Genomic DNA, 20,751 nt, shown 5'->3' with positions numbered 1-20,751 from the left:
TACACATAATGCCAGTCTGCTGGAGCACATTTTTTTCTGTGCTCCAGCAGACTCAATTAATCAATTCTGCTCCAATGCACTGGATTTCCAGCACAGAGCCGGGTCCCTGCACATGTATAGGTGCCCTCTGACTCCAGTCTAACAAAGGAATCATGCCACACACAACTTGGGAGGGTCAGGCTGGGGGGAAGCAGCAGCAGCACAGATGCAATTCACAGCTGCCCATAACCCAAAACGGCTTTCCACCAGCTGCAGCCAGGGACCGGGGGAGGAGTGGCAACACAGCCATGGTGCAGGCTGGGTGGTTTCAGCAGTACATCAGCAGCAGGGGCTCTCCCTGCACTCATGCCAGGGTAAATGGGATCTATGCCACCCCTCGAAGACTTACCCCCAATACCCCATTCCTTGATGACAGCATGGGCATAGCTTCCAGCTAGTGCAGAGCTGCACCAGAATCAGATATCTGCGAACTGTGTTTGTACTGCTACTGCTTCTTCTCATCCCCGATTCTTTTGCCCTCCATGGCCATGGCATGGCACAGCTAGAAGCTGCCTATCCCTAGTGGCTGGAAGTTGCACCCATGACACTGTCAAGCAGTGGGAGGCTGGGGAAGCAGAAGTAGTGCAGATGCAGTTCACAGCTGCCCACCAGCTGCAGCTAGGGAATCAGGGACTAGGAGAAGCAGCAGTGGCAAGACACCAGCGTAGGCACAGGGAAAGCACCCCCACAGTCAAAACCACCCAACCTGTGTTGGACCAGTGCTGGGAGAAGTGGCAGCAGCATAGGTGCAGCTGGAAGCTCCTCTTGGTCCCAGTGTGGGCATATGCACAAGCACAGGCAAAATCCTCTAGCTCTACAGACCAGATCCAGTGGCTCCGCAGGGCAGATCCAGCAGGAATTACAAGAGAGGGCTGTGACTTGTTTTATGCAGGTATTGGACTGCATAATTAAAGTGGTTCCTCCCATCTTTAAATATTCTAAAAAGGGCATGCTTTTGCTCAAATGTTGCTTTGGGTACTCAGTCAAAGGTAAGTACTAAGCACTTTAAATATTATTCCAATAAAGGTGTAAGTGAAAAATCAAAGCGAGGAATATTAATGTATACAGGCATACACCTTGTTTTAAATGTGCATTTGTAATGCATTCTGAAAAGTGTAATTAAGGGTTAAGTCACCTTGACATTATACTTTGTGTAGCTATTTTCTTCAGGCATAAGTTATAAATGTATTAATTTGTATTACATAAAAAGGCTATTCTGAATTCAATTTATAATTTACAGAAGACACTAGAATACAGCAATAAAATTGAATACCATAAGCCCATGTATTAATTTAAGCCAACAATGATAACAGTATGAAGAATTGTATAATTCTACAAAACTGCAATAAGGTGTTTTAGGTAACATCTGTTCAGTAATCATTCCCATAAAACAAGCTAATTTAGATTCAAGGTTTTACTTTGCCATAACTACATCACTAATTCAATTGCTCCATAATTAAACATATTTGTATTGGGGTGGAAAGAAAACTCATTTTGATGCAAGCCACAAAAAAACAAACAAACTACTTTTCACCTAAATTTTCTGAAATTTAAATATCCTGAACAGCTTATGCTTATTCTTTTTTCAGTATATTGGTATAAAGAATGGATTCTTCACAATACACACAGCTTTTTCATTAGTATTCAAAGTGATTTATCCAGACATGTAACAATACAAACAGTGCCTAAAGACTAGTCATGAGCACAGTCTCACTTCCACTGAAGTCAAAAGAATGACTCCTTTTAAATTCACTTTGAAATGTATCCTGACCCTTAAGGGACTCCTATACACATGCAGGGAGACTGCTCCAACACACTGCAATTACAGTGCATCAGAGCAAACTCAAATAATAGCAATTACCATGCTCCAGAAAACTCCAGCATCACATGCATCAGTGGCCCCATGCTGAAAAATGACAGCGGAGTGCTTTAAACTAAAGCTTGTTCAACGCGCTTTAGTTCAAAGTGCCCCGCTGCCATTTTTCAGTGTGGGTACACTGATACACGTGACACACTGGGTGCTTTAATTAGCACTGTTCTCTGAGGCCGCAGCTGGAGTACTGCAATTCAAGAAGGATGTGGAGAAGCTTGAGAGAGCCCAGAGGAGAACCATGCGCATGATCACAGGGCAAGAGAACAGGCCTTACGAAGAGAGGCTGAGAGCCAGCCATGGGACTTTTCAGCCTGGAAAAGCACAGGCTCAGGGATGACCTGGTGGTAGCCTATATGTATACAAGGGGTGTGCATCAGGATCTGGGGGAACGCCTGTTTACCAGAGCACCCCAAGGGATAATAAGGTCCAAGAGTCATAAACTCCTCCAAGACCGTTGTAGGCTGAGCATAAGGAAGAACTTCTTTACTGTCCAAGCCCCCAAGGCCTGGAATAGACTCCCTCCAGTGGTGGTACAAGTACCTGCTCTGGACACTTTTAAGAAACGCTTGGATGCTTATTTTGCTGGGATCCTTTGACCCTAGCTGACTTCCTGCCCCTGGGGCAGGACTCAATCTTTTGAGGTCCATTCCAGACCTAATGTCTATGAAATCTGTTAAATTAAAGTGCCCCCACCTACCTCAGAGCATGTCTATAAACGTCCAAGGATTTCAAGGTGCACCTACCAATGCCTTCAACAGGCTAGTCTACATGGGCTCCAGATTCCTAACATTTTATTTGTGATTTCTCTGCATCAGAAAAGACACACAAGGAACAAATGGATGCTGTACACAGCATAATTACATTCTGTGTATTATACATCCTAGAGCCATTTCACCTTCCTAGCCACTACCAATCTTTCCAATCTTATCTCAAAAGGAAACTCAAATATACTTTAGTCTTTTCAGTAAAAAAGAAAAAAAAATCTATCTTTTCAAATATTACTACAAATCTTGACCCTTCTGAATAAAACAAAACTCATAGTATCAGGGTACATTTGATTTAAATCAAATCAATATAAATCATGATTTAAATCACTGGTCAGGAAGCCTTGATTTAAACACTGTTTTCTACAAGTGCATTCTTGTTGTTTGATATCTTTTATTAATTTAATTTCGTGAAACTGCACTTTGAAAGAAAGGTAAGGACTGGACTATATGTACATAAACTAGCAGAGACAAAGGGGCTGATGGGCGTGGGGGGTAATCAGGCCTGTTATCTCTTATCTCCATATACTGCTGTTAACAAGGATGTTATTTCTGAAGACAACAAACTCTCCCTGTGCCTGAAGAAGGGCATTTGTGCTGGAAAGCTTGCAAAGAACAATTTTTCCAACTATTTAGTTGGTCTAATAAAATATATCACATCTACCCAAAGAACCTTGCCTGCCTATGATCTCTGGAGATACAAGTCCACAGTTTGAGAACTGAAACTAGGCATCACAGAGATGCTTAATGGGATCTTCTAGACTGAGCACTGAGTCCCATTGGGTAGAATGGTTTTCTTTAATCTTTACTAATCTATACAAGAAACTCTGGGAGCCTCATAAGATTGGGCCTCTCATATAGTCCATGGCCTGTTGTGACCTATTTATAAAATTTCTAAAAAGGTTACATGAATATAGTCTCAAATTGCATATAATTAGAAGTTATAATCCCTATTCCATTATGATATATATGAGCTTTAATGCATCTTAAATTAAAACAATCCTTATGGGTTTTTTTAAACAGCATCTTAACAAAAAATTTTAAAATATGATTACATCAAAAATATGATTTAAATAAAAAATCTGATTTTTTATTTTTTAATCTTTCATTTTTATCCACCCCACCCTGCATAGCATTTATTCACCTCTCCCAAATGTTTCAAGAGTACCCAGAAGTCATCCCCAGAATGTTTTCTGAAATAGCCATAGGGAATATATCAGATCAAGACTGATCCACTGCACTTCTTATCAGCTTTTCCTCAGTCGCAGTAATGCCAACCCTCACAAAACACAGTCGCAAGACTCCTAACTTCCAAATCAAATTAACCCTAACTCGTGATCTCAGGATACAACCCTCAAATCTCGGCATTCTCCTTCCGGCAAGTGTAGAGAGCACCCAACTGGCAAGTCTGTGGAGGGGAAGATGCTTGGTCGATTGAGGCCCCAAGATGAGGCAGAGATGAAAGGGCCCCAGGGCCAGGGTGAGTTGTACAGCAGGCAGCTCACCCAGTGTGTGTGTGTGTGTGGGGAAGGGGGGGGGGGGGGGGAGATGCAGCTCCCTGCCCTAGTGCACACCCCCAAGGGAGGTATAGGGGGGGCACAAACCTCCCCCAGATTTGTGTGCCGGTCAGAGGTGGGCTGCCCACGCTGTGAGCTGGGGCTCTATGCCAGTGATGCCAGCCACATGATGCTGTGTGCGCCTGCTGCCCCCCAGGCAAGCTGGGGACACACCACTCCCAGAGGCAGGGGCTGGGGTGAATGGGGCCCCAGGGCTCTCTGTACCCTGCAGGTGGCTTGTCCAGAGGCATGGAGGAGGAGGACAGGGGGCACAGCTACCTACCACAGCGCACGCACCTGGGCGAGGCATGAGAGGCATATGCCCCCCACAGGGCAGAGGCAGGCTGCCTGCTGTGGGCTCGGGACTCTGCACCCTGCTGCATTTGCCCCAGGAGCTTAACCATGCGATGCCATTGCCACCCCCCAGGCAGGCAGAGGATGCAAAGGGCACTGGCCACACAGCGTGTCCCCTGCCCTCCCAGCAGCAGGAAGCACACTGGCATCATATGGCTGAGCTCCTGGGGCAAAGGCAGCAGGGTGCAAAGCCACAAGCCTGCAGCAGGCAGCCTGCCTCTGCCTCATAGGGGGCACATGCCCCACATGCCTCCTCCAGGGGTGTCCGCAACTGCAGGGAGCTGCACCAGCCCACCCCACGCCTCTGGATGACCCACCCCGGCTGCGGGGCCCCATTCACCCCAGCCCATGCTCCTGGACACTTCCTCCCTCACTGTGGGGGGCCTCAATCTGTTCCTGCTGCCCCTTCCCTCTCCCCCCAACCCTTCCCCCTCCACTTACCAGCTGGGTGCTGTCTGTGCATCTGTCTCTGCACATCTGCTCCTCACTCCCAAGCCACAGCCCCCCAGCCCTGCTGTTGCCACTCACTCCTGACCCACACAACCCCACTTCCTGCCAGGATGTGAGGACCCTCCCTCCCCAGGCTCCAAACCCCACACCCACAGCCCCCCCATACCTTCACAAATACCACCCCTCCCCCACACACACACTTCAAAAATAACATCTCATGATTTACATGCCAATCTCTTGATTTTCTTAAGAGTTTGTCTCATGATTTTTGGCACAGTGGGATTGGCAATACTGCAATCATAGAACGTGATCTCTTAAAGTTGTTACCTAGAGTAGGCAATTCAGGCAGATAGCTCCAATGTAACTGCTTTTCAAAATTCCAGGACCAACCCCTTCACTCAAAATATGTGAAGTAAGAGAAAAGACAAACAGTCTCTCATTATTCCCTCATTTTTTCTTAAGTCACTTTGAAATAGATGCCTTACATTCTTATAATTCACACAACAAGTTTGCAATTATGAGATTCTTAAAATCCAAGCACCCAGTTTAACCCATAACTTGTCAGGAACTCTCTTCAAGTTGCCAGTCTAACTTCTTGTTAGGCTGATTTTGCTCAAGTGGCAGGCTAAAGAGATTTGATAAAGTAATTAACTTAAAAATAGAAATGCCAATTTAAGGTGTCTGTTTTTATCAAAATCCAAAACTAGGTTCATCATTCAGCAGCAACACAAAGCACTCATTCAGTGATTCCCTATTCTGCTATAAGGTTTGTACCTCCAGGGGAATACTAGTTTAACTTCAGGTGGTAAAATATTTTGCATGTACTACCAGTACTAAGCAGTCACTATGAGCTATCATGAATTAGTTTCTACTAGTTTGATTTAAGACTGGTCTACAAGTCTCTGATATTTCTCCATTAAAAAAAAAGAAAGAAAAACCACCAGAAGGAAACATGGCTTTTTAAATGCCTCAAGGACAAAAAATACCCCAAACTATAAACTTAAAAAGTGTCATTTAAAATTGTAGAACACTTCAAAGATGAAACTGTTATTTTAAGTATGCTCAACACCCAGCATAGTGAAGCTTCAACACTGATTGGGGTTTTTGACACTAACATAAAACAAGCATATAGTAATCATTCTAAGAAGCACACAAAAAAAAAATCACTACAGTTAAAAACTATTAAGCACTCCCAAATTTAATAAACCATGAATCAAGCATGTTATAGCCTGTTACTATGTAAAAATTGCACACAATTCTTAGACCTGACACTATTGGCAAACAGCTGTAATTCATCAGTGAAGTGCTTTAAGTCCCATAGAGTTTGCTCGACACCGTACTTCAAAGCCAGCAAGTGGAGTTGCACAGCCTGCAGCTTTAAGGAAGTGCCAGTTTGTCTTCAGTACTTCTGTGGTACTCCAAGCACACAACCACAAGGCATGGCCCTGCTTACCCAAGTCCCAGGAATCCAACCTAGAAATGAAAGTGTCCTAGCCCTTCTCCCTCCCCACCCCAGCCCCAACACACCTTCCATGCTTGCCAGAGACAGATGATTTTACAGCATCAGCAAAGAAACTCTGAGGGTGGCTTCATGACCTCCTCCAGGGTTGGCATAGTCAAAGCAAAGCCATGCTTCTTGGTGGCATGCCTAGCAGAGCTACCAAAGCCATAGAGATATGCCCCAAGTGGAATTATAGTCTGTTTGTATATCAGAGTCAAATAGTGTTCTTCATCAAGCCTGTTATAATGCAGGTGTGGAAGTTGCTTATACAAAACAGCGTGTCAATCAAGAGACTAATTTTTCAGATTAATCATGTAACAAAGTTAGGATAGAAACATACATCACCACACAGAAGAGCCATGAGATATGAAGGGACATGTCCTGCCACAGCTGATTTGCTTCACTGGGCAAAACACATCACCCTTCAGGTGATATGTTCCTTATACCAAGGGATTCCCTGCTTCCCCATGCCAGGACCCACAATGACCAATCCCTGTGGGTGAAGGTTAAGTAAGCATGAGCCCTGGCAAGGTGTAGGGTGGCTCAGGAGCAAGGGAATCCCCAGCACCTCATGCTAGGACTTATATCAGGTCCTGCAGAGGCATGTGTCAAAACTTGGTGGTGCGGATCCCCAGGACAGCGCAAGAGCCAGGGACTCCCCGGCGCTCACACTGAGATCTTCCAAGTACATCTCCATCAGTGGGGAGGCCCCAGGTTTTCTCCACTTAAGATGTGCCTGGGAGATCCCATGGGTGTCTCCGTAAGTAGGAAAACCCTGCTTAAATCAAGACACACCCCAAAATCCCCTGGGATGCTTCTCTGAGCAGGGAAAGCCAGACAGGTGCTCAAGGATCTTGTGGTGTTCCATCCTGCCTAGCAATTCCCTGGAGTGCACAAAACCAGGCCCCTAAAGCTTGCAGAGCACCTGCACAGGGCAGCTCCAGCTGTCTGCACCCTCCCACCACTAAGCAAACAGATGTATACCACAATAAAGCGGCACAACTTACTACTACTTTGTTGCCACCGTCTATTTGCTTCACCTTTGTGCCACCAAAAGAATTTTTATGGAAGCACAAAGCTGAGGAAAGGTGGCATCTCTTTCCACCCTTACTAGCTTGTTTTCATTCCACCTTTACTTCAACCAAATTGGAAAAGAAAAAAAAAAAAATATCTAAATCAGTCAAAATGCCTGGATGTTGAACTCAATAACCTAGCAAAGAGAGACCTCCACAATCTCTAGAGAGCACAAAATGAAGTATGCTTCTGACCTCAGAATATATCAGGCTGGCAGAAAACCAGAGGCTGTTGAGCAGACTGGATTTAGAAGCTCAAGAATCAGAAGACCAAGTCGTAAGCAGCCTAAGTTGGGGCTGAAAAGCTGGGAGCCAGACAAGGAAGCAGCCTGCAGTAGCAAAGGCACATAAATGACTTTCCATGTGGGCATCAGTACAAAGGTGCTTATTCTTATGCCCTTCTACCCGACTAGTCCTAGGTGCTGTTTTAAACTAGTTAACATTTGCAACTGTAAACAGCAGTTCTAGCTATACTAGTGGTTCTCAACCTTTTTAGACTCAAGGCACCCCTCAGAAAGTGACAGCTTTTCATTTTTTTCTTTTTTTAACCTAAGCAGGGAAGGGGGAAAGCAATTCTTCTGCTTAAACATGCCTCAGAAAGACCACAGCTGGTCAAAATGTTTTTGACACTATGGATTCCTATTTGAAGTCTCTCGGTTTATGTTATGAATCATGTGCAAACATTTACACACCTAACAACGCTAATATTGTACAGCACCCCATGGCATCCTTAAAGGCATCTCAATGCACCAAGGATGCCATAGCACCCTAATGGAGCAGGGGGAGGGTAGAATTACTAGTCTAGACTGTTCGTAACTTATACTAGTACTGATGGAAATAAGCCTGTTAAAACATTAATTTTGAAGTAGTAGAGGGCTAGAGATTACAAAGTTGTGTTCATAGGAGTTATAGCATTGCCTCAGATTTAGTGATATATACTACCAGGCTGGTTTGTTGTTTTTATTTTTTTATTAAATCTCCTATGGAGCACTTCTTATCTATAGATTTCAAATTACTTTAAACAAAGGCATTTTGCCAAGAAAGTAGCCAAAAAAGAAAAAATGAGTCAGAGGCAAAATGATTTCCACAAGGGCATCCACAAAGCCAGCAACCAGGAATACTGCTCAGGATTTAAAGGGGACTGGTAAAACACAACATACACATCCAACACCAGGAGTTGAGCCGGTACTTTAACAAGTTAGTCAAAAGTTAATCCAATTTTTTACCTCTGAAGGATGAAATGTGCTTAACATTTTAAAAAGTTTGAGTTCTGAATAGGTCAGTCAACCCTGCTTAAAACGTATGTGCAACTGGAGCACTTTAAAAGCCAGTATTGAATATAAGAATTGGAACTTGCATACTATATGAAGCTAATTTAATTCCAGATATAAAAAGACTTAAGTATAAAACTGCAATCCTAAAAACCTCCAACTGAAAAGGAAAAGAGCAGGCTCCCAGGGCATCTAGCATTACAAAGTCACATACTTATTACAGCCCTGGCCTGCTCAGGGCTCAGCAACTTTCTGCCTAGATCTAATAGTCTGCCAACCCTTTGAGTGGTAGGCTGACCACTTGCAACCTAGTCATTACACCATGTGCCTCCACTCCCTTCCACAGCATCCAGATTGCGCTTACTGCTGCTGCCACACATAACCATCTCCCAAATGGCAGTAAAAGGGCTAAATTTGGTGGCAATGGCACCTGCCACTGTTGGGCGAGAGAGGGGAGTGGGCTGAGGGGAAGATTGGAATAGGGAAGACTGCAGAGACAGGCACTGCCAAGGGGCATCACCATCATGGCTAAACTGCATGCCACCACGGGCCAGATCCAATTCTTTTGTGGACCCTATTTGGCCTTTGGGCCATAGGTTGCAAACCCTAGGTCTAGATATGGACCCCAAAGATCAGACCCCCTTCATCCTAAGTCCCTTTTGGATCTCAGTCTCACAGGCATTCTTAGAACATACATAGTATACATCCAGTAAGATTGGACTCCCCAGTCTTGCAATTGCAGCTACTCCTTCTGAGAGCAGACCAAAAGAATAAGTGAAGCTGTTGACAGTACCATCCTTTATAATGATTAAGTGGTCAGAAGGCTTGCTTAATAAATGGGAGATCTAAATTCAATTTATCCCTTTATCTAAACAGGTTCAAGCACCCATCTCCTACCTCCTGGAAGATCACCCAAAAGATCATCTGGTATGGTAGCTGGAGTAGAGTACCTCTCTCCCCAGCCATGGTTAAACTGTGACACTAGTACACAAAGAATTCAGTATTTCATAAGGCCACTGAATGTACATAGGAAGAAACCTACCCTAACAATTAGGTTGCAGGATCACTCACCCAGGCTGACAAAGCCTTAGGCTCCAGTCCGTACTCCCAGAACAGTTTCTATATTTTAGCCAATGACTGTCTGCATGTAAAATACAGGATAATTTCTTGTAGTCCCACGTGGGTGCCCTAACCACAAAGTTAGTCAGCCTCTCTCTATCTGGCCCCTTCTACACATTACAGACAACATGCAATTAACTGGTTACTTGCACAATTACACTGAGACCAGCTACATTTGCAGAGTACTTATCACACAATAAAAAGCTCAAATCAGCTATAAAGTTAGACCTCAAAAATGTGTACTAACTTTATAGCTGATTTCTATTGAGCTTTAACTTGCGCATGTAGCAGGGTTTCCCCTATGGCTGACAGCCCCTTGCCCAGACAGGGCTGCAAGTCCCACAACTTCTGGGGACTTTCAGCTTCAACAACTAAGGACTCTGGGTCCCAACAGCACCCCATCCTACAGCTGCGGACACTGGGTCCCTGCAGTGTACCTCCAGTGCCAGCCCCCAGCTGGGTCCCAGTACTCATGGAGTGAGGCTGCAATCCCCCAGAGTGCGTGAAACCCCAAGCCCCTCAAGAGGCTGGCAGCGGGGACAGCATTCTCCTCACTGCCCCCACTGTGAGTACCACAGTGATGTCAGCTGCAGGCTTTGCAGTGTGGGGAATGCTCACAGAAGGGACAGCATTCTCCCTGCTGCAAGCCCCACAGCTTGTAAGGCTGCCACCACCGTGAGTCTTAGATGCAGGGCTGGCAGCGGGTGATGCACCTGTGTGGCTGAGAGCCCCTCAGCTGATGGGGCTCCCAGCCATTGGGGAGTACCTGGCCACACATTCAATTACTGGCATGATTAAAAAAAGCTACAGAGTTACTACATTTTTTTTTGTGGAGTAACTGTATAGCTTATTGCATATTTTATCACACCATTAACTGGTTGAATGTGCAGCTGGGTCACAATTTAAGGTGTGATTATCTGATTAATCATGCCTTAAATGTAAGTTGCAGAGGGGGACCTTATAGTTGCTGTCAGTGTATAGCCTATTCGACTTACATATGCATACTGAATAAGTACATAATTCACTTACCTGCATTAACACCCCCATACAATTTTTTGCTTGCTGTTTATAACAAGCCTCAAGCGAATCCATAAAATACTAAATTGTATAACATCTTTCAACCCGTCTTCTTTCAACACAACTGTATTCCCTTTAACTAATGTCAGAAACAGAGAAGTGGAAAGCTGTTATTAAAAAGCTGCTCTTAGAAACCTTGAAACTGACAAAAGTTAAGCAGTTTCAGGGCTAATACCTTCAAGGCAGTGCTAGGTACTTCACAAACCTCGCTTCTATTAAGATCCACAAAAGTGAAAAGACTTTCAGTCCCAAGGCTATGCACCTACAGAGAGCTTAGCACAAAAATCCATCCTTTTCACCTTTCCCTCTGACCTCATTGCCAAGCAAGAGCCTCCCCATCCAGGATTATCCACACTGGAATTTCAAATATTCAGAACTCTGGCTGCCACCCTGGCCTAAGTTTCAATGCTCCAACTAAGCGTATTCAGCCGTATTTTACATTCCATCATTTAACTCTCACCAGTCCTTTAGCATCAGTGATTCAGCACACATTCACCAAATTCTTGAGTCACAAACTACAACTATGAATCATATACAAAACTGTTCTTCCACTCTGGAAAAGTAAATCCTAGAAAGCTTCTTCAGCACTGTTTTTGTTCTACCTTCAGGTAGGACAGAGAAAACTGTGGAAGATTGGTATGGACTATGGGGGTCTTTGCCTTCCTCTGTAGCAGGTGGCATGGCCCTCTACTTGGGACCTGTTGAGAGCATGTTGAAACCAACATTTTGTAGAAGAAGGATATTAGTTGCCATGGTTCCCTTGCTTTACCTGTGGCAGGTTAAAGTACTAGGTCTGTTGTGCCAGGTTTGAAAGTGGTAGTCTTATTATAGTTTGTATGGGACAGTCTGGATAGGAATCTTGCCTCAAGCAGGGTCTTGAACTAGACAACTTCTGGAAGTCCCTTCCAGCCCTTCTTCTCTATGGGCGCTGACAAGCGTGATGGGGAGAACACACTCTACCTGAAGCAGAAGTGTGTTACTTCAAGCCAGCTCCACAGCATCTGTATAGACTGGTGCTTCAGCGAGACTTTTGGGTGCTTTTAGCTAAAGCTAGCTCAACCAGCTATTAGATAGAAGTGTCCCCAAGAGCCCCATTAAAGCCCCCAATCTATCCAGATACTGGGAAAGCTGGATGCAATTAACGTGCTGCCTCTTGGGCATGTGCTGGGCATGGTGCAGGAGTGCACGGAGCTTAAAGTAAAGCACAGTTTTGGGCGGGGGGAAGGGAGGTTCCATATCTGCAAGCAGCCTATGACTCAGACACAGATGTTACAACAACTGTTTCAAGGAAGGATGGTAGGCAGCCTCATAAAAAATATAGCCTGCTGTCTCTTTACAATATTGCAAAACACATTTGCAAAGCAAACTCCAATGCCTGTCTGCCCCTTATGATATAAAGCATACATTAGTATATTCACTCCATGAGAGCTTCTGTACTGGTACTTCAAATGACAAATTCACAGCATGAAACCAGGAACCAACAGAAGTGTCAGGTGCAATTTCTCCCTTACCCCCCTACAAAGCTGACTTTCATGAGCAACTTTAACACCCCTACTAGCCAGGGGCACCCTGCCATAACCATCTGAGGTCTCACCCACAGCCAGAAGTTTCCTGGTGGTGCCAATACCTTTCTTGGGGTAGAGGTTTCACATGCATATGCTTCCTTGGGCACAGCTGTCCCGTGTAAGGTTGAAGTTGGCTCCTTATTCCTGGTTAAAGGTTGTTAGGGGTAAACAGATAAAAGTAACCAGCCATATTGGCTAATGCCAATCCAATAACTGATATTAACTACGGGTTGAGTCACGCTGGGCTGGGCCGGACAGCTCAACTCTGCACACCCCTCCCTGACCCAGTCACGTCTGTGGCATTCAGCACCTTTTACAGCACCCAGCCCAGCCCCAGTCTGCAGTCTGCATCATGCCAGAGCCCAGGACATCACAGCAGCTGCTCCACTCCAGTCCGGCCCAGCATGCCAGTGAGGGGATGGGGATGGGGGCATATGGGAGGGAACCCAGATGCCCAGGACCCTCAGCCAGAAGGCATAATTATAGAAGAACATTATCAGCTACAACAGCCAAAAAAAGCCAGAAGCGGAAAACAGACATTTCCTTTTTATCGGTGCCGATCTGACAGGCAACTGATATATTGGTGCACCTCTCGTTAGCAATGAATTCCACATGCTCAAGATTCACAACCTTCAACTGTGTAAAGTCAAGCTCTGAAAAAGGAACCGGGAAGCAACTTTAGCCTCATCTTTCCTACTGGGTCCCATCAGCTTCAGCTCACTGGGGAAGCAAACTGCGGTGCACTAGACCAGGCACCAGCCACCCAGGAGCTGGGTGAGCCACCAGGCCCCGGGCAGAGCAGGTTGAAGTCAGGAACCATGACTGAGGCCGACAAGGTTCTTCAAGCACAAGGGGAGTCTAACAAGCTGCCTGGAAGTTGACTTTAAATATACACTCGCCTGCCGAGGTCTTCACTCATTCACCTGCGCACACCAGCAGACTCTCCCTCTGCATGAAGAAGGGAGTTTGCGCCCCAAAGCTTGCCAAGAGCAATGTTTCCAGCTGTTCAGTGGGTCTAATAAGACAGCTCACATCTACCCAAAGAATCTTGTTAGCTGCCAACAGCCCTGACCCAGGACGGAGGAACTTATTCCCAGCCCCTAGCGGTGGCCGGGGCTGCCCGGAGCCGGGGGGTAGAGGCGGAGAAGGGCCTGGCCCCGGGGACTATAGGGCAGAGCGCAGCCACAACCCACCCCCGACTTACAAATTTGGGCTTCCTGGCGTCCGCCGCCGCCGCCTCCCCTGGGGCGCCGGGGGGCCCCTTCCTGCGCGGCAGCCGGGTCTCGCGGCCCCCCAGGCCGGGCGCCGGCCACGCCGAGCCCCCGCGCGGCTCCTGCTCCATGGCGCGGCGGCCCTAGCCCCGGCTGCCCGGCGCGCGCGCAGGGAATTAGAGCGGCTTAGCCCCACAAGGGGGAGGCAGGGGCACCGCAGGGCTAAAGCCGCCGCGCTAATCCCGGCAGCGGCTAGCTCGGAGCGGTCTACCCCCCCCCCGCGCGCGCCGCAGGAATGAGCCGCGTCGAATTGTCCCGCCACCACGAGCTCCGCCCCCACCCCGCTAAACTAACCAATGAGGCAGCGAGCCCGACGACCTGCACTCGCCCATTGGCCTCGCCAGCTGCCCATCGCCCTCAGCTGAGGGCTTAGTCCCCTCCCCACCCGGGGGTGTTCTAACGGCAGTAGCGGCCCCGCCCGGCCTACAAGTCCCAGAATACCTCGCTGCCGCCCATCGCCCTCCTCCCCTCCCCCCCGCGCTTGCCGCGTTCTAACCGTAGCGACCAGCTGGACTACACGTCCCAGAATGCCGCGCGGCAACGGCCCAGCTAGGGAGTGTGGTTACCTGCCTGGGTCCGCAGTGGTGCTGAGGAGCAGCATTGCCAGGTGTGCAATCATCAGTATATTTCTATGTCAATTTCAACTCTACTTCATAATGTATAATATAGCTAATATTAAAAGTAATATTATAATAGATACTATTATAGATAACAGATACATTTAAAATTACTAGATAATATTACTTTTTAAATATTAAAATATCAAAAATATTAAAAGTGTTCACAATGTACAGTAATTTTTTGAAAAACCCATCAGGACTCATAGTAGATATGATAGCTTTTATTAGACCACAAGATTCTTGCCCCCCAAAAAAGCTCTTTATCAATACAGCTACAAGCTGGATACCTGACAATAATTTTTTAGGCAGTTAAGTAATGCAGCATATGCAAAAAACCCAAGTCATTCTCAGGGAGTCTAAACCAACTTTCAGGTTTACTGTCAGCCCTTTTTACATGACTGCTTGCTTCAAAGTAAAGAAATGCTTTGATTTTGACAGCCTAGTTGTCACTCGCTCACTGGAAAGTTATAGAGAGCAATAAAAATTAAATAAGAAAAAGACTTATTTGCATATTTATTTGCATAGTTTTTGTTTAGTGTACAATGGGTTTTTTTTCAGAAAATACAATAATATGAGCTTCCAGTATGATAATTTCATATTTAAGACCTGGCAATGCTGCCCCACCCTGCCCCACCAAGCAGTGACTGTGTCGGTGTGCAAGGAAGGGGCTAAACCAGTAGTTCTCAAGCAGGGGGTGGGGGATCACAGCACCCTGGGGTGCCTTCAGATCTTTTCAAGAGTGCAGCAGGGTGCCAGGCAATATTAGCACTAATAGGTGTGCAAACGCAGTTCATGAGATAAACCCAGAGATCTGAAACAGGCAGCCAGAGCTGTGGTTTTTCTTAGCTATTCACAACAGAAAACCAGCTTGGGTGTGTTTCTAGAGGCCAAAGCGAAAACTAAGAGCTGGTGTTTCGTAAGGGGGTTTTGTAAGGGGTGCTTCACAGTCTAAAAAAGGAGTGCCTCCAGGGGTGCCTCCAGTCTAAAAAAGGTTGAGGACCATTAAATAAGTGTGGGGTGTGACCTTGTGTCCATGAGAACCCGGACTGTTCCAATTTCCCTCAGAAATCATCATCATCACCAATCCCTCGATTCGAGGATGATCTCTACCACAGCTCATAGATGGGTCTTGAGGTGACTTAAGAGTCCAAACCTTGAGCCACTGAGCCTTCTGCAGAATTTGCACGTTTTCTGCAGGGAGAGGTAGGCCATAGACTAGGCTTTCTCTCCTTTTCCTTGCTCTGATGTCTATGTTCTTTAAACCAGTGGGTTGAAAGAAACATTTGCCCAGTGTGAAAAATCAGATGTACGGCTGTTTCTCAGCTGTATCTCAGATTCAATACTCCGGACTCAAGTTACTAACTTCCATTTGCAAAGAATTAACTGTAACAAGCACTCCATTGAAGCCCACCTATGTTACTGTAGCTCCCTTCATTATTAAGCAAGAATCTGCATCCAATACAACAGAGGTACTCAATCCCCAGCCCACAGGCCAAATCTACCCCACAAGGCTCCCTAAAGGTCTGGCAATTTGGGTGGAAGAAAAGGGGGAGTGGTGGCAACTAACACTGCCACTGTTGATCCACCACCAAATTTCCAAGCTCTGTGGTTCAGATGATATAGCTCTGTTCACAGAATCTTGTCTGCATGCACAGGGAGGCTGGGATGGTGGGGTGTGATCCTATGTACATAAGGTGCAGGCTGGGGTGGCAGTGTCCAATCCAGCACATGGTGGGCTGGGGCTGGGCCAGTGGACCCGGTACCACAAGGAGCCACAACCACCAAATTGGGCCTTGGACCCATGCAGGTTACATCAGGCCCATGGAGTGAATCCAACATGTGAACCCATCTCTCACCAGTTTTCTGGCCCATGGAGTGAAAAGGCCAAATATGTACAATACATGATTTGTTGAGTTGGATAAATAGAACAGTGACATGGAAATAATAGAGATTTTGGTCCTTCAGCTTGTTCTATACAGGCAGAGCTCTGTGACCACATAAAACACTACTGTAATCAATGGGCCTGTGCATGTGTTTCTAAACTCCTGCCACATACAGCCTCTGTAGGACTCAGGCCATAATATTGGCTTAGGGAGAAATGCTTTTATTTATTTAGAGCAGGAGTTACAAAAAAAATATTATGTGAATAAATTACTTAGAGTAAAGCATCCACTCTTTGGTAGGCTTCTCTATATCTTTTTTTACAGTGAAATCAGATTGGAACTCTTCATGGGGAGTATAATTAGCACAACACTGTTTAATGTCATGCTTAATGATTTCCCAGAATGTTTTGATTAGAAAATTAATCTGCCTGTGTATGCAGATGATCTAGCTGTTTAAATGGAACCTTTTAATTGCACTGTGGTAGGATGCAATGGTTCATGCCAATAGATCAGTTTCAAAGTTGTATGTTGAGTAAGTGGAGGAAAAATAAAGAGTAATTTATTGGGCACATTGTAAAAAATATAATTAAATTACATTAAGCCAAAAGGTGATGACTGTAATCCCAAACACATCTTTTTTTTAGTGGTGTTATCAATTATTATTACTGCAGAGTATCCTGATTGTGCTTGTCAAGTGCTTCACAGAGCAAATAGAAACAAATTATTCCTTCCCCCAAAGGCTTAATCAGTTTAATATTAAACATGATGTACAAGGGAAAGGAAAGGGTGAAACAAACAAGGTTAAGGTAATAACATGACCATGCATTTATTTAATCATGTCATGCACAAAATGTGGTAGGTCTGGCTTGTTCTTATTTCTTGGGTGGTTCTGTTTGGAGAGCTGGTTTTAAAGGCTCCACAATTAGACCCCAATTCTGACAACACAAGTACAGTAGTGAACTGATTACCTAGAAATCAGTTATCCAGAACTTCAGTTACCTGTAACTGAAAGGTTTTGTATTAATTCAGAAAGGTTATGACTGCCGGTGTAATAAAAGTTCTGTGTCCAGTACTGTGCAAGGATATCACCCCACCCTGATCTTCTCCCTCATTCTGACTCTATAGCCTCAGTTTCCATGCTTCTCAGCATGCATTCTGTATGTCAGTAAAAAAAAAAAGTGTATTGTTTATTTATGTTTGGTTGCTACAAGGAAGGGGATGAGATGGCTTTTGTAGATGTTTATGGAGAATTTTTCCCAAATATCAGGGAGCAGAAAAAACACAAAGATCTTGTTTAAAAACCTAATAATGAGGCTGGCATCTTGTGCTGATAAAAGGTGGGTGTTGACCTTACAATATTGAAAGAGAGGTGATAGATAAGGTGCCTATGGATGCAGGGGACTGGACTTCATGGCCCAGGAGGCCTCTTCAAGCATTTTGTTCAAAAGTACTTTAATTTATGTTCCTATTAGGCTTCAAAACTAAAGACAGACATACAGCTCATGTATGATTTGATAGACAAGAGGGAGCAGGGGAGGGATACATAAAGTGATATAGTGAAAACAGCAGGCCAGGAGAACAACCTGTTCAGCCATATTTTGGATATAATTGGGACAAAACTGCATTTATCAAGGTCAGAGGAAAGGATATGACAGTAAGCAAGATATGATGAGAGATCTGAGAGTTTTTGCTATATGGATTGACAGGAAAGGTTGTTGTTTAGAGATATTAAGCAGAAAGAATCTGCAAGATGTAGACATAGCCTGGATGTTATGTTTAAAAAAAACCCCAGACATTTGACCCTTGTAGCAGGGGCCCCTAACTCATAATACTCAAGAGGTAGAAAACAAGTAAGGAGCTACACACTGGTAGGCAGCTACGGGAGTACACAAGCAGCCAGGGAAATCTACAAAGACTTAAAGAGCAGCAGGGTAGAGGGCAGTAGCTTCAGCTCAGGGTTTAAGCTGCCACACATGAGGGTAGGCTAAGTGCTGGGCTAATTAGAAACCCCTGGCCAAGGAGAAGGTCAGGTGACTCAAAAGGGGTAGAGCCCGGCATACTAAAAGCCTGGTCCCTCCACCAGGGAGCTCAGTCTGGTCCTGACTCATATTATGAACAAAACTCCTACTAGCCTGGGCTGTAGCAGAAGAGAACTCAACCAACACAGGTGCCTGAGGAGCTGCAAGAGCCAGAAGCCAAAGGGTAGAAGGTGGTAGAGACCTGTGGAGACTAAGAAGGGGTTTATCAGAAGCTGGCAGAAGACCACCAGACTGGATATGGCTGTAAGGAGTGAAGAGGAGACCAGAGGGGTACTACAGGGGCACCCAGACTAAAGCCTTGCTTTTGGCCAAGGATGCTAGAGTGAGCTGAGCTGTACTGAGAGCAGCCTGGCCCTGGGTCAGGGATGCTGGTGGGGCTGAACAAAACAGACAGCAGCCTTGCCCTAGGTCAAGGACACCAGTCAGGTTGAGGCTGGGTGCAAGACAGGGGTGAGGGGCCTAGAGACCAGAGACACAGAAAGGGCAGAAGCCAAGAAACCTGGGTCTAAATCAGTGGGCCAGGGCTGGAGGCCAGAGAAAGGTGGGGGGTGGTGTTGGGAGGGCTAAAGCAAAAAGATCTGAGGCCTCTACACAAAGACTGGACTGTGACAGTGTAACACCTATGAAGCAGGGGTGGAAGGAGGCCACTAATTTTGCCCTTAAAGCAATTTGGGCCAGTGGGGTCAGAAGCCCAAGGCCAAGAGACTGGGCCACAAGTGGAAGAGTGGGAACCCAAAACTTAAACGGGCCACATTGGTGAGCTCAAGGTGCTCTCTCTCTTGGGTCTGGTCTCTGAGAGCAGTTTCCCCTCATCACCTTTTAACACCAGGGCATGGTGAGCAAGGGAGCAAAGTGAGACCCTGAGAGGCTGGAGCAGAAGCCAGGCAGGATCAAGGCAACCAACTGGGGGCCTCATGGCAACCCTCAGGCACTATTCTGTTACAGACCCACTTCCTTTTCCAACTACCGCTCCCTCTCCTTTTTCCAGGTTGGACTGTCAGGAATGGTTTATGTATAGCTCATTCTGCCTTGGAATGAGATAAATGTAATAAGCAGTCGTTTTCCCATCCTTGGGTTTAGAGAACATGTAATTTCTGGAACGCCACTTCCCGAGCATTTTCCAAATCTTAGGAGCCCCTGGAAATGGTAAGTGTTGTCCTTAACTGCTTGAGTAGATGCTCAGGCATCTTGGGTGTAATGGGGCCCCTGCACATATCACACTGAGATTCACGCTGTTTACACAAGGAAACACAGGAGATTTAGGTTGCACGTTAGGAAAAACTTTCCAACTATAAGGATACTTAAGCACTGGAATACTTAAGGAAACTGTGAAATCCATCATTCTATGTCCTTAGGGATAGATTGGACTGTCAGGAATGATATATGTATAGTTCATTCTGTCTTGGGGAAGGGGAGTGGACAAATTGACTTCTTGAAGCCCTTCCATTTTAATTTTTCAAAATTCTGTCACAGGGGCAATAGCATCTTATACAAACTGAGCTGATCCTACCCATCTCACTCCCAACGCTGACTTGATACCCTGCAACTCCAGTATTCAAGAACATCAGCCTTCAATGATCAGCAGGGATCCTGGTTTTCTCTTGATTCAAAACAAAACAATTTTTTTGAATTAAAAATAGTAACCCAAAATCCACACTTCTCCGTGGTCAAAATGAAACACCTCTGTCTGTCTGTCCTTCCTTTGTTCCTTCAATCCCCAGTGGTTGGCACTTTTCCCATTTGAAGCCCTTGTTGATATTTCACTTTCCCTGTAACCAAGTTACAAAGCTTTATCCAAGTTTTTTGCTCCATTTGTTTTGTTCCAATAACAAAATCCTTCTGTTTTGATTCAGAAGGTTTATTGTTCATTGCATGCAACTTATAGGAATGATCATTTGATGGAGTCCCCATGCAGTGAACCAGCAAATAAAAAACAGTTAGATCATAAACACCTGCACTGCCACCAACTGTAGCAATAAAGAAATAGGAATAAATGAATAAATTCACGATGGAACAAAAGATACAACTACAGAGAGTGGCAGAGCAGGTCATTAATTTCATGGGTACAAGATATACAGCAGAAAGAGTGCAAAGGTAGCATGCCAAGGACACCTTTCAGCAATCTTCTCTGGAGCAGATGGGGTGTAAGAAATTGTCTTGAACGTGGTCTTATGCACCTTTGGTGTCTGCCACTTTAAGGCTGCGAGCAGACAGCTGGCAGATATGGACCAGCCCTGATGAGGTAGTCATTTTAGATCCAGGCCCGCAGGCCTAAAGCAGCAGTCTGTTGCAAGCA

General features: G+C 45.5%; 1 protein-coding gene and 1 long non-coding RNA gene across 4 annotated transcripts in view; one reads left to right on the top strand and one right to left on the bottom strand.

Annotated features, from left to right (window-relative positions):
• DIAPH3 (diaphanous related formin 3) overlaps positions 1–14,133 on the bottom strand; it is a 487,575-nt gene extending 473,442 nt beyond the window's left edge. For 2 of the 3 annotated variants that reach the window (XM_019500535.2, XM_014608394.3), the window contains exon 1: positions 13,847–14,132. In XM_019500535.2, the coding sequence (XP_019356080.2) occupies positions 13,847–13,984 (138 nt within the window). In that variant the 5' untranslated portion in view covers positions 13,985–14,132. Of the gene's footprint in view, positions 1–13,846 lie in introns of all 3 variants that reach the window. The other variant, XM_059723010.1, reaches the window with a different exon arrangement.
• A 4,340-nt stretch (positions 14,134–18,473) lies between these two features.
• Positions 18,474–20,226, top strand: LOC109286396 (uncharacterized). Its single transcript, XR_002094402.2, has 3 exons — positions 18,474–18,698; positions 19,444–19,601; positions 19,929–20,226. It is a non-coding gene; the product is annotated as an uncharacterized LOC109286396 (long non-coding RNA).
• Positions 20,227–20,751: the final 525 nt, after the last annotated feature.

Source organism: Alligator mississippiensis, chromosome 1 (assembly GCF_030867095.1).
Source record: "Alligator mississippiensis isolate rAllMis1 chromosome 1, rAllMis1, whole genome shotgun sequence".
NCBI lineage: Eukaryota > Metazoa > Chordata > Crocodylia > Alligatoridae > Alligator > Alligator mississippiensis.
This window is presented reverse-complemented; position numbering and strand designations above follow the sequence as displayed.